The sequence below is a fragment of the Pteropus alecto genome, unplaced genomic scaffold, assembly GCF_000325575.1.
Source record: "Pteropus alecto unplaced genomic scaffold, ASM32557v1 scaffold77, whole genome shotgun sequence".
Lineage (NCBI taxonomy): Eukaryota > Metazoa > Chordata > Mammalia > Chiroptera > Pteropodidae > Pteropus > Pteropus alecto.
This window is the reverse complement of record NW_006440820.1, coordinates 1,390,523-1,403,912: the sequence shown is the minus strand read 5'-3', so window position 1 is coordinate 1,403,912 and position 13,390 is coordinate 1,390,523. Positions and strand designations below refer to the sequence as shown.

Below are 13,390 nucleotides of genomic sequence, written 5' to 3'. Positions count from 1 at the left end.
CTCTGATTGGTTAGCGAATATGCAAATGAGGATATAGCTACCAGCCCCAGTTGACTAGGGCATCTCTTCAGCCCATTGGCTGATTTACCAGTCTAGGAGTTCCTTTATAAGGGTCTGCTCACATAGCAGGAATACAGTACAGGAGGCAGGTATTTCAGGGCAGCTTTTCTGTGAAATGCAGTGTGTATTAGGGATCTTTGTAAACAATGGCTGCTAGACTCTTGCTATGAATTTGAACCCAATTAACCATGAGGAGTCCTTTTGGGCATGTACATTCTTTTAAAGGTCAATAGGATATAACTGAAATACAAAGGTCTATTCTTTGGCATCTTCAGGGCAGTGTTTTATTTACATTGTCTCCCTAATTTCTCCTTGACCATTTAATTATAAACAGTGACTTCTTTCTGTGGTTGGCAGATATTACTAGAAGTATATGAAAGTGTCATTTGCATGTCATTGGCCCAGTCAACCATACTTTTTGCTCTTTCAATCTGTAATTTGTCTTGTTTTCTCCTTTCTCTTCAATGGCTCATAATTTGCTATTTCTCTACTTGTAAGCATCTCATTAGGAGTGGGTGGGCAATGGGAAGGAAGGAGTGTATGAACTCAAATTTGTAACTTTTGGAAAAATATTTCAGTGAGGACATCTGAGGTTGTGTCCCTTAAAGTTGTTTTATTTTTCGAAAAGTGAAATCTTATACAAAGTAACTGTCTTTGAATACTAACATCTCCAGCCAGTCTTAGAATTACATTTTGGGGGCCACAGGCTGAGGAACTTCAGAGAATCAACCCTTGCATTTAAAGCACCAGGATTTAAAAAGCTACATGTGATTTTTCTAAGTCAATATTTTATGTAACGTAACCTGTATGAGAACTTGTTTTTCCATTAAAACGAACACTGAGAGGGCTATTTTAATTGTATAGCAAATGCAGGTACAATGCAAGTTCAAAACAAGTTTGGGGGCTGGTTTATGTGAACCTGAGTTAGCTGCTTAGTGATCACGGTTTTTCATTCTACAACATCTGTGGGGCTTTTAGAACTTGACCTCATTCTTTTGTCAGATTTAAATAAAATGATGCTTAAAAAATTATATCTTCTGGAATAACTCGAGTCAGGTCAGTTCCTGGGCTGTTCTCTACCTCCCTCGGGTTACTGGCAGGAAACGTGTGGAGAGGGAGTGAATAAAAAAGTTCCAATTCCCAGCAGCAGCACGTTAGAAAAATTTTCCACCGGTTGGTGAGCTTGCCTTCTTAGGACAGTGTGAACCGGGTTTCTCTTAATCTCTTTTTGAGAGCCTTTTTTCTCAAGGGTTTGAATTGCGGTAGTGTTCAAAATGCCATGCTAGTTTTCGCTTTATACCATCATGCGATGAACCCTCCGGCCCTAAGGCTCTTTAAACGCTAACAACAATATAGGCTGTGGAAATTCTAGGGAGTGGGGGCGGGAAGCCAGGGTTGCGGAGGGCAACAAACTACAGCTCCCACAAGTCCTCGCGGGGCGGCTCACGACTTCTCTCCTCCCCCACCCCCTAGTCTTGCGCTTGCGCGGAAGACCCTGCGCTGAGAGAAGGGGGCGGGGACAGGATAACGCGCTCCGAGAAGGAGAAGGAGGAGGCAAAAAGAGACCATAGACTTCCACCTGGGCCTAGAGCGGCTCTTAAAGTAGTGGCGAGAGGCAGGGTGGGCGGGGACCACCCTCAATACAGGCCGCCGGAGGTATCATGGCGACCCGGAATCCCCCTCCCCAAGGTGAGCGGCCGGGGCCCAAAGTAGTATCTAAGACGCGGCTCACAGGTCTCGACCTTGCTCCCGGGGCGTCTCTTTCTTTCCCTGCCCCCCATGGCTCCTGGGGCTTTTTTTTTTTTTTTTGAGGCATCCTTTTTGAGCACCCCCTCGGATCTAGGCTCCCCTCCCCTCTGCGGAACGCAGGGGAAGTGCGACACCCGCTCATAGCCCAGCCCTTCTCGGGCCTTACCTTCATCTCTGGCCTTTCATTTTTATCTTCAAACATGTTTTTTAGTCTTAACTCCGAAGTGATTTCTTGCTGAACCCCTAACTGGTTCTATCAGAGGAGGATCTCCTCTTTCTCCCACTAAGAAAGAGGAGATCTGGCCCTGGCCCTACTGAGATTTGGGGGTGATCCTTCATGCTGTGAAACTGATCTGACTGTATTGAGATTTTTGGGGTAACCCCTCGCTGCTGTGTAACTGTGACCTGGCCCTGGCTCGGACTCCCCAGGCCGGCCTTGGGCCTTTGGAAAGGGAATGCTAGACCCTTTACTCTTGAGGCCCTAGTCTCAGGGATTATATGTAAGAAACTCAGTATTTTCATCTGGGTATTGTCAACTGTAGTCCAGAAGTAACAGTGAGTTGTATGTAGCAGATAAAAATTGTATAGTATGTTTCTGACTTTCGGTTGACTCTAAGTTTATTTTTCCCATTTTGTATTTTGAAGAATATGAAAGTGATGACGAATCTTACGAAGTGTTGGATTTAACTGAGTATGCAAGAAGACACCACTGGTGGAATCGAGTATTTGGCCACAGTTCTGGACCTATGGTAGAAAAATACTCAGTAGCCACCCAGATTGTAATGGGTGGAGTGACTGGCTGGTGAGAACATCTTTTTCATCACATTTCATTGGGAGCCTGACTGCTGCCCTTTTGTGCATGGGACAGTTACTGTGCTCACTCAGTGGGTTTACACTGTTAATCCTAGATGAGTTCTACCTTGAGGCTTTTCTGTGTGATATGATTAGTATAATCTATACTCAGAGACTGTTGGGTTTTGGTGATCTCCCTCCCCTGTGCCCAACACTATTCCACTCTTCCTTCCTCATGCTTCCTTTGATTCTTTATGTATTTAACCCCTTCTCAAATTTAGCAAATGTAGTGGATCTGATTCAGTGGTAGTAAAGAGGAAGAAATAGATAAGAGTTAATTATATATTTTACTTGTTCACTGCTAACAACTGGAAAAACCCATGAGAACTCCCACAGTAGAACTTATGTCCAGGATTGTCTGCACTGTAGAGAGCAGTGTAAAATTCTCAGTAAAAGTTATTGTGATACAGATGATTCTGTTGATTTTTGTGGGCTAGTTGGATTGTATACTTGAAGAGTTGTAGAACATTGAGCCTCTGTTGAAATTAAAGGGCTGATTGCTAACTAATAATATTGTGGGGTACATTAAATGGTTAATAAGCATTATTGTAACCTGTTAACATTTCAGACCACATGATTACATAATTGTTACTATAAATCTAATTGTTATTCTTAAAATAAAAGATAAGCCAAATAACAAGGGTCAGAAACAAGTTTGACCCTTTATTTTGAAAATGTTCATGACCATAGAGAATTTTTTAAGTTGGTATGGGTGCTTAACTTGTGCATAATCATTTTTTCTTAGATTCCAAGTTAAATTCATCTTATATTAATTTAAATATTTACATACTTAAACTTGATCAGTATAAAATTAATTTTTTAAATTTGTATTTTACACACACTTTAGAACAATGGTGCACTCCTATGCCTTTTTGTAAATGCCATTTTATGGTAGAAATATTCATTGTGACGGGTCTTTGATGCAGAGGTGCAGTATTTATTCATGATGTGTGCCTATTAATGCTGTTTATGGAAAAAGCTTGCAATTAAAAGAGAGATGCTTGGTTAGGGATCTGGTTATTCAGGTGATTCCCCATAGGCCGATTGTACCTTGATCCCCATAATTCAGGGTCTAGTCTTCTGCTTAAATAAGCTCACAATTCGGTGCCATGGGTGATTAGTTAATGTGAGTCAGGGCCTAAATCCCCATCTTAAAAGAGACTAGAAAATAATTGAGCAATAGAATTAAATCATTGTGTGTTTTCTCCTTGTAAGTCAAACTCGACGAGAAGCCCCATAATTGGCAGAGCAGGGAAAGTTAGGAAGTTCATTTTAGTGGCTCATGCCATCAAGCAAAGGATAGACATGCTTGTGGAGCACGCTCCCTGGGATATTGTGGAGACCTGGCTGCTGCTTACCTCCTCTGCTCCCTTTTCAGAGCCTTTGTTGCTGACTTCTCTGCTGAGGAACATGATCTTTATAGTAATACACATATTTGGATAATAGCCAGGTGTTGGCCTAGGAGCTGTGTAATAGAACTCATACTACACAAGTGATTTGCTGCAATGAGTTTAGATTCAGTGTGGTAAATTTTTGCAGTTTTCTTAAGGTATAAACAGATGTACTGTTGTGGCATACATTAAGAAAGAATGGTTAATAGACATTAACCTAGCTAGTTAACAATTCAGACCAATTCAGGACATGAGTGGGAGGCTGAGGCGATTATATTTAGCTATAGGTAGTTGTAGGTTTTTTTTTTTTTTTTTTAACAATAAAACATGTTAGGATGGGTGGTTGCTAGGAGAGATGGAAGGTGTGAAGATTTGTTAGAGGGTATGGAAGATTACTTAGTGTGGTCTGGGAACAAGGTAATGATGCCTTTGAGAGTGCAAAGAAGATGAGTCAAATGTTTTGAAGATAGAGTATATAGAATTGGTAATTAGTTGGACCCTGAAGGCGATGAAGAAGCAGAGTCTGAGATAAATATGAGGTGGCAAGTGTACTATTGGTGGAATGGTACTATTACTTTCAAATTGGGAGGTTAGCAACAGTTGGTTTCGTTGGAAAGATGATGTTTGTTTTGGGGCATTTTGAATACTGGCATACCTCAAGAGATATTGTGGGTTCCATTCTAGACCACCACAACAATGAGAGTGGTAATCTTTTTGCTGGTGGAGGGTATTGCCTTCAATTTGTAAAAAATGCAACATCATGAAGTGCAGTAAAGTGAAGCGCAATAAAACAAGGTATGCTTGTATGTGGTTCTGAGTGCTGGAGGAGTTCCATCATGTGATTGGAAATGTAAATTTTCCATTTATGAAGGCATATTAGTTTCCTAGGACTGTTGTAACAAAGTACCACAACTAGGTGGCTTTAAACAAAAGAAGTTTATTCTCTCACAGGTCTGGGAGCTAGAAGTCTGAAAGGTGTTGGCAGGGTTGGTTCTTCTTGGAGGCTCAAAGGTAGAATCTGTTCTATGCTTCTCATCTAGCTTCTAGTGGTTGCCAGCAATCTCTGGCTTTCGTTGGCTTGTAGACTTAGTCCAGTCTCTGTCCTGCCATCACATGGCCATCTTCTCTCTGTGTGTCTCTATGACATACTGGATTAAGTCATATTGGATTTAGGGCCCACCCTACTCCAGTATGGCCTCATCTTAAATTATATCTGCAGTAACCTTTTAAATAAAGTCACATTCTGAGGTTCTGGGAATGGCATGAATTTTGGCGGCCACTAACCCAGTACAGAAGGCTAGAGTTAGCAAGATTCTTTTGCACACAATGGATCTGGAATACTGAAGGGTATGAGCTCACTGAAGGAAAAGAATCACAAAAGGAGTATGGGGTGACATTCAGGATAGATGAGACAAAATGACTTTAATATAGAGATACATATAGATATAGGTAAGGAAGCCATGAGATGGAACTCCAGCTGGACCTTAAAGGGTAGAAAAGCTTTAGATAGTGTAGAGCTAGGTGGAAACCCCTAGAAACAGGGAGATTAATAGCTTGAGCAACAGTGATGACCTATTTGGAAACTAATTGGGTTGGAGCAGAAGGTTTGAGTAGCATGGGGGAGAGTTAGGTGTGTAGAACATCTTGACAATATTAAACAAAACAAATCCCTTTTAGTATGGGGAATTTCAACTTTAGAAATGTAGAAGAAAGTACAATGAATCCCTGAATATTCAATGTTCAGTTTCGGCAGCCAATCTTTATTTCCTGTAAATTTCCCTCCTTTTCTTTCTTTCCTAAAGCATACATCTCAGACAACTTAGATTGTGCACTTTTGAGTAGCTTATATAACTGACAGGGAACACTGGGGATTTCTGAGCAGGTAAGGGACATGAGTAGAGGTGGGAAGATGTTAAGATTCTATTAGGAAAGTAATGAAAAGTAGAAGACAGTTGAGTACATTATTGATCTCATCTTTTCTTATTTCTTTCACTAAAGGTGTGCAGGATTTTTGTTTCAGAAAGTTGGAAAACTTGCAGCAACTGCAGTGGGTGGTGGCTTTCTTCTACTGCAGGTATGTCAAAACTTTAGTTCCTTCTTTGGGTGGTGAGCACACAATGCACTATACAGATGATGTATTACAGAATTGTATACTTGAAACCTGTATAGTTTTATTAACCGATGTCATCCCAATAAATTTAATAAAAGTAAAAAAAAAAAAAAAAAGCTTTAGTTCCTTGCTTCTGCTTATATATGCAGTCCTTGGGAACTGAGAAAGTCAAGTTTTAGCCACTTCACCCCTGTCTATTTTAATAGAAGATGGAATTTTTCTTTTAGTCATCAGTTTATTATGGAAAAAATAAAATGAGTTTCAAAAGTTGGTATCTGTCATGAAAGACAATTTAAATACGTCTAAGTTTTTTAAGCATAATATGATCCCAGTTATTAAAAAGACAAACTTAAAATTTGAGGTACCTCATTTTTTTTATTACTTACCTAAATTTCCCTTGAAGCATCTCCTTAGCAAAGTAAACATTTCATCAATGATATAAACCTACTCATTCTGACCATTTTAAACATGCATTTAAAATTCACACACACAGTATATAAAATTCAAAAGGTCTCGTTTCCGTTTCCCGTTTCCTAGCCATCAGTTTTCTTTCCCAGAGGAAATTGCTGTTAGCAATTTCAAACATGTTTTTTAAAAGTAGGGAACCATAATAATATAGAAAGTGGAAAATTAGGTTTAAAAAATTATCCATAATCCTATTTCTGAGGTAGGTGGATTTGAAATTTTAGTTTCATTCATGTTCCTCTAAGATTTAAAAATGTTTTGCTGTTAGAGGTTGTTTATCAGGATGTTATCTGGCATTCATGTCTGTTTGCCACATATTTGTCCAAAAATATCGTTCCCTGAAATTGAAAATCTCTGAGAATGAATGTTAGCAACAATTTTAAAGATACAGAGAACTGTCAGTTGTACCAGATTTAAAAAATGATTGATGGTCATAGCAACCAAAATCTGACTTCAGCACCTAAGTCATCGATCATTTAATAACCAGTGCTGTTGCCTAAAGTCCAAAGGGACAGGATTTGTATGTGTTAAGCACAGATTTCGATTTGTTTATTAAACAACTCCTAAAAAAAGTTTTTTTTTTCTGTTGATGGCATTATTAGGAGTAATTGCTTATTACTTGTGGTAAGAGGTAAAAAGGAATATGGTTAATATCTAAATTTAGTCCTTTGGGTGAATATGCCAGCATTGGTATACAAGAGAATTTTATTTAAGCTGATTTTGACTTGGGTTTATATAGAATCAAGAATTAAGATATTTATAGACTTATCAAGAATTAAGATATTTAATTCTATAGCTGTTTGAAAACTCTGTTGTCATTTCTGTTTAGTGGAAAGGGGTACTGGACTGAAGCAGAGTTTCCTGAAACGTTCACAGAATACTGAAAATTATTTATTGTGATCCACTCTGCGTGTCAGTTTTTCAGAAATCCATTTCAGACCATGCAATATGTACTATTACAATCCACATTGCTACCTTCTACTTCTTTGGACCTAGTCCACATATTTTTTTGAAGTCACTAAGCAAAAGAACAGGGGACTTGTCTGCATCAAACCATTTTTTCCCACAAACATGACTAACATTGAAAACTCAGTAGAAGGAAGCAGAGGAAATAAGAGTAACAAATGGCTTTTAGGCTAATTGCTTCATATTTTTTTGACCCACTTTCATATTTTTGTTATCTTTACTTATATTTAAAGATAAATATTAGTTTATTTAGACCTTAAAACTTTTCTAGTAACTCAATATTTAAGTGTTTTCCAGTAGGTATTTATCACACTGCCATCTTAAAATAGACAGTGGTATGTAAATCTTTTAAATTTATTTTTCTGGAGTTGTATATGCCCATGATTCAAAGAGTCAAACACATGTATAAGGCTTGTTACAGATTAGAGTAATATTCTCCCATTCTCACTACCTCCACCCATTTTTCCCTCCCCTTGAGGGAACCACTTTGAACTTTTGGCTGACTTGTAAGGTATTTATCTTTTTTTAAAAAACAAGTTAATTGGACATTTCTTGATATATCAGTTTGAGGTATTAACTGTTGATTTCCCAGTATGAATATGAGAATTTAGCTATCATTTATTAAACTTCTCTGTGCCACTCCCCTCCCCCTCCTCCCCGCCTCCCCAACACACACTTGATACTCCTCCTCACCCCACCCACCCACACATAATCTGAGTATCATTACCTGGAGTTCACTGAGCTGCTTGAATCTGTAAATTTATATCTTTAACCATGTTTGGGAAGGTTTTAGCCATTATTTCTTTAAATATTTGTTCCCTCCTTTCTCTCCTCTCCTTCCGAACATGACTCTGATCACATACATGTTAGGCATTTTGATAATGTCCTGAAGCTTTGTTCATTTATTTTTTTCAATCTTTTTTATTCAGATTGTATAATTTCTAGTAATGTAGCTTCAAATTCACTGACTCTTTGTTGTCTACCTTCTGCCATTAAGTCTATCCAGTACATTTAGTTCAGATATTGTATATTCCAATTCTAGAATTTCCATTTGGTTCTTTTTAGATTTTTCTGTATTTCAGGTGAGATTTCTTTTTACTGCGTACAAGCATAGTTCTCTTTACCTCATTGAGCATAGTTATGATAGCTGTTTTAAAGTCCTGATAATTTGAATATCTGGGTCATCTCAAGGTGGGCATCTTTTCGTTTTCTTTTGAGAGTAGGCCATATTTTCTGTTTTATCAAGTCACTTTGGATTTTATCCTGGGCATCGGCAGTGTTATGTTGTAGAGACTCTGGATTGTTTTATTCCTCTGAAGTGTGTTGATGTTTTGATTTTAGCAGGCAGTTAACTTGGTTAGATTCAAATTGTAAACTCTTATTTTACCTGTGGTGGGTAGCAGCTCAAATCTCAGTTTCTTTCTTTTATCCTTAGCCAGAATGCTTGGTTCTGCCCCATGAATGTGTGGTTCATGATGTGGACAGAGTTTACATATAGAATTTGGGACTCCCCTTCTTTAGCTCTGTTTGTTTTGGCAGTTGTTATTGTCCTGGGCTCTGTCCTCTGGTTCTTCAGGCTGGAAAGATGGCATATTTTCTTTTGAAGTGTTATCCACCCTGCAACTGCATCCCGCCCTCAGGATAAAGCCAGAAAAATGGGCAACTCACCTTATATTGGTTACCCTACCTACAAATTTCAACTCCCCTTCAAAATCTGCTTGCTTTTGTTAAGTATTGAGCTCTTATATTTTAACCAGGGCTTATAGTTGCTATCTATGGAAGAGTCACTAGGGTTCATCATCATCTCCATGCCTGTGACCCAATTACTGTGTCAACTACTGCCTGGAAAAGCTTTCACTTGCCATTTGATCTAATCACCACTGTTTTGCTGAGGATAGAGTTTGAAGTGATAGTAGGTAAATAAATACAGGAAGAAATGTATTAAGTTCTTTTATGTAGTCATTCACAGTGAAAATGGAGCCTATGATTTCCAACCTGTTTATATAAAATCAGCTGTTTTAATTATTTGAAGTATTTTCTGTGTGGTTAATAGTCAAAGTGATGCATTAAAAGATTATAAAGAAAGCCTAAGTTTGATAGAAGTGATACAAGGCCTAATTCTTTACTACTTATGTGATTATATTTTGATTTTATTGTTTGGAGGGACTAACTAACTGTACTGGCTTACACACATACTATTGTGCCTGTTCAGATTTTTCAGTGTCTCAGTAGTACCATGAGACTTTTTCTTATGGTTAATAGGCATTTAGCTATAGTTTTATTAAAAGGATTTATGGCATGAAACTTATGTAGAGCATATTTCTTTTATATTCTACTTTCGAAAGCAATTACCAGAAATTAGTCTTAAGTAGAGTCAGATCTAGTGAAGAATCTTTATCAAGCTACTTTGGATTGCTTTAGTGACCTAATAACTGATCCACTTCTGATCTCTTGTAATTAAACATCTTTTTAATTAAAAGATGCTTTTTTATTAGCTGTATAATTTTGATAATCTGTCTTTTTAGCTAATTACTAAATTCCAAAAGTTATGATAGAATTATAGTTGTTATAATATTTGAAATCTTTTCCCATCATACTATAATTTTTTAAAATTTTATTTTGTTAGTTTCAAGTATACAGTACATTGATTAGACATTTATATAGTTTATAAAATGATCCCTCTAATATACTATAATTTTTTTATTGGTGTTCATCACATCTAAGTAATTATTTATGCTTAATGTCTGTTTTCTATAATGGGCCTGAAGTTCTCTGAGGTTGGAGACTTATGCTCTTTTGTTCTTGGCTATAGCTTGGGGGCCTGGAACAGTGCTTGGTACAGGGAGTAGGCACTCAGTATCTGTTAAGTAAATGAATTAGTAAATGAATTGTGATTTCTCACCTCTAAGCTTCATAGATTTCTCAAAATCTGAATGTTCATATATTCCTGGTTAATAGATTCGTTAACAACCTAGTTGGTTTAGAATTAACCATTTTTATTACATTTTTATAGATTGCTAGTCACAGTGGCTATGTGCAGATCGACTGGAAGAAAGTTGAAAAAGGTGTAAACAAAGCGAAAAGACAGATTAAGAAAGGAGCAAATAAAGCAGCACCTGAAATCAACAACATAATTGAAGAAGTAAGACAATGTACATTTTTGCCTCTTTTTTTTTTTTTTTTGATGGGTCTTGCTTAGCAGAAAATGTGACTGGGGATTATCTTCTTTTAAAAAAATTGATGTTTTTGGTCATGTCCAGAGGGTTAAAATTTGGGATCAAGCTACCATTTAAATCTATAATTTTTTTTTGGTAGTAGTTAACGTAGTTTTCTCTCCCTTTCTTTCACCTACTTTTATCTGCATATAGCTGATAACGTTTATCCAGAATTTTTCCTCTGCTTTTACAAATGTGTATATGTGTAGACAAGGTATGGTAAAACTAAAACTACCTATCTTTTTCTTGAGGTGAAAGTTTTTAAACTGTGTATATTTTATAACTATATTAGTTTTATTAATGTTTTTAATGTATAGTTTCTCTATTTTCTTCTGGTACTATGTTTAGAATTGAAATGAGTACTCCTTTGTCTTCATTTTTGTTCTATCCTTTTACTTCTCTCAACTTTTTATTTTGAAAAATTTCAAACCAGTTGCAAAATTGAAAGACAAATAGAGAGTGAATACCCATATTTTCTTCATCTATTCACCAAATTGTTCACATTTTGTAGCATTTGCTTTATCTGTGTGTGTGTATGTATTTATACGTATGTGTATGTGTGTGAGATTTTCACTTTCCTTTTTCTAAACTGTTTAAGACATCATGACTTTTCACGCTGAAATACTTAGCACATATCTCCTGAGAGTATGGATATTCTCTTATACAAATACTACTACCCTTATTAATCCCGAAATATTTAACATGATATAATATTTCCTAATATACAGTCCACATTAAAAATTTTTCCACAAAATATCTTTTTTTAAAAAATTAATTTCTTTATATGGTGAGATTGGTTAACGAAATCCAATAAGTTTCAGCTGTACATTTTAACAGTAAGGCATATATATGTTTACACTCTGTGTTCACCTCCCATAGTTAGATTTCTTTCTGTCACCACATTGGATCCCCTTTATCCCATCTACCTCCCTCCTCTTCCTGTGCCCCCCTGTGGTAAACACTAGTCTGAGTCCCTGTCCACGAGTCTCTGTTTGTTTGTCCTGTTGATTTGTTGCTTTTAGGTTTATATCCCACATATAAGTGATATCATGTGATTTTCAACTTTTTCTGTCCAGCTTATTTTATTAGCATGATTATCTCGAGGTCCATCCATGTTGTCACAAATGGCAGTATTTCATCTCTTATGGCTGAGTAATATTCCATTATATATATGTACCACAGCTTCTTTAGCTAATCATCTATCATAGGAAATTTCAGTTGCTTCCATGTCCTGGATACTGTGAATGATGCTGCTATGAGCATCGATGTGCAAAAATTGTTTTAGATACGGATTTTCAAGTCCTTGGGGTAAATACCCAGTAGAGGGATTGTTGGATCATATGGTAGATCAATTCTTAGTTTTTTGAGGAACCTCCATAGTGTTTTCCATAGTGGCTGTACCAATTCACAGTCCCACAAGCAGTGGATGAGGGTTCCTTTTTATCTGCATCCTCTTCAACATTTGTTATTGCTTGTCCTGTTGATTATGGCTATTCTAATAGGTGTGAGATGGTATCTCATTGTGGTTTTGATTTGCATTTCCCTAATAGTTAGCGATGTTTAGCATCTTTTCAAATATTTGTTGGCCATTTGTATGTCCTCTGGGGAGAAGTGTCTGTTCATGTCCTCTGCCCATCTTTTGATTGGATCATTTGATTTTGTTGTTATTGAGTCATATGAGTTCTTCGTAGATTTTGGATATTAGGCCCTTATCAGAGGCATTACTTACAAATATATTTTCCCATTCTGATGGTTGTCTCTTTACCTTGTTGACAATTTTTTTTGCTGAGCAGAAGCTTTTTAGTTTGATGTAGTCCCATTCTTCATCTATTTTAGCTTTTACTTCCTTTGCTTTTGAGGTCCAATTCATAATATCTTCTTTAAGTCCAAGGTCCTTGAGTTTAGTTTCTATGTTTTCTTCTATGAATTTTATTGTTTCAGGTTTTATATTTAGGTCTTTAATCTATTTTGAGTTAATTTCAGTGTGTGGTGACAGACAACAGTATAGTTTCATTCTTTTGTAGGTGGCTTTTCAGTTTTGCCAGCACCATTTATTGAAGATGTTTTCTTTTGTCCACTGTATGTTTTTGGCTTTTTTGTCAAAAATTATTTGCCCATATAAATATGGGTTTACTTCTGGACTCTCGATTCTGTTTCACTGGTCTGTGTGTCTGTTTTGCTGCCAATACCATGCCATTTTGATTACTGTTGCTTTGTAGTAAAATTTGAAGTCGGGCAGAGTGATGCCCTCCAGCCTGATTCTTTTTTTTGCAAGATGCCTTTGGCATTTTGGGGTCTTTCATGCTTCCATACAAATCTTATGTTTTTTTGTTCTATTTCTTTAAAGAAGGCCAATGGGATTTTGATGGGGATTGCATTAAATCTGTATAATGCTTTAGGTAATAAAGCATTTTAACTATGTTGATCCTTCCAATCTAAGAACATGGAATATCTTTCCATTTCTTTGTATCTTCTTCAATTTCTTTTAATAGGGTCTTGTAATTTTCATTACATGTCCTTCACATGTTTCATTAGATTTATTCCTAGGTATTTTATTCTTTCTGTTGCAATTGCAAAAGGCA

At 36.8% G+C, this 13,390-nt stretch overlaps 1 protein-coding gene across 3 annotated transcripts in view; it reads left to right on the top strand.

Moving 5' to 3' along the window:
• Positions 1-1,579: 1,579 nt before the first annotated feature.
• Positions 1,580-13,390, top strand: part of FUNDC1 (FUN14 domain containing 1) — an 83,607-nt gene continuing 71,796 nt past the window's right edge. For all 3 annotated transcript variants that reach the window (XR_003048152.1, XR_003048153.1, XM_006917908.2), the window contains exons 1-4: positions 1,580-1,749; positions 2,455-2,611; positions 6,051-6,126; positions 10,607-10,735. Coding sequence is in view for 1 of the 3 variants with exons in the window: in XM_006917908.2 (XP_006917970.1) it covers positions 1,722-1,749; positions 2,455-2,611; positions 6,051-6,126; positions 10,607-10,735 (390 nt within the window). In the remaining 2 variants the exon portion in view is untranslated. The remainder of the gene's footprint in view (positions 1,750-2,454; positions 2,612-6,050; positions 6,127-10,606; positions 10,736-13,390) is intronic.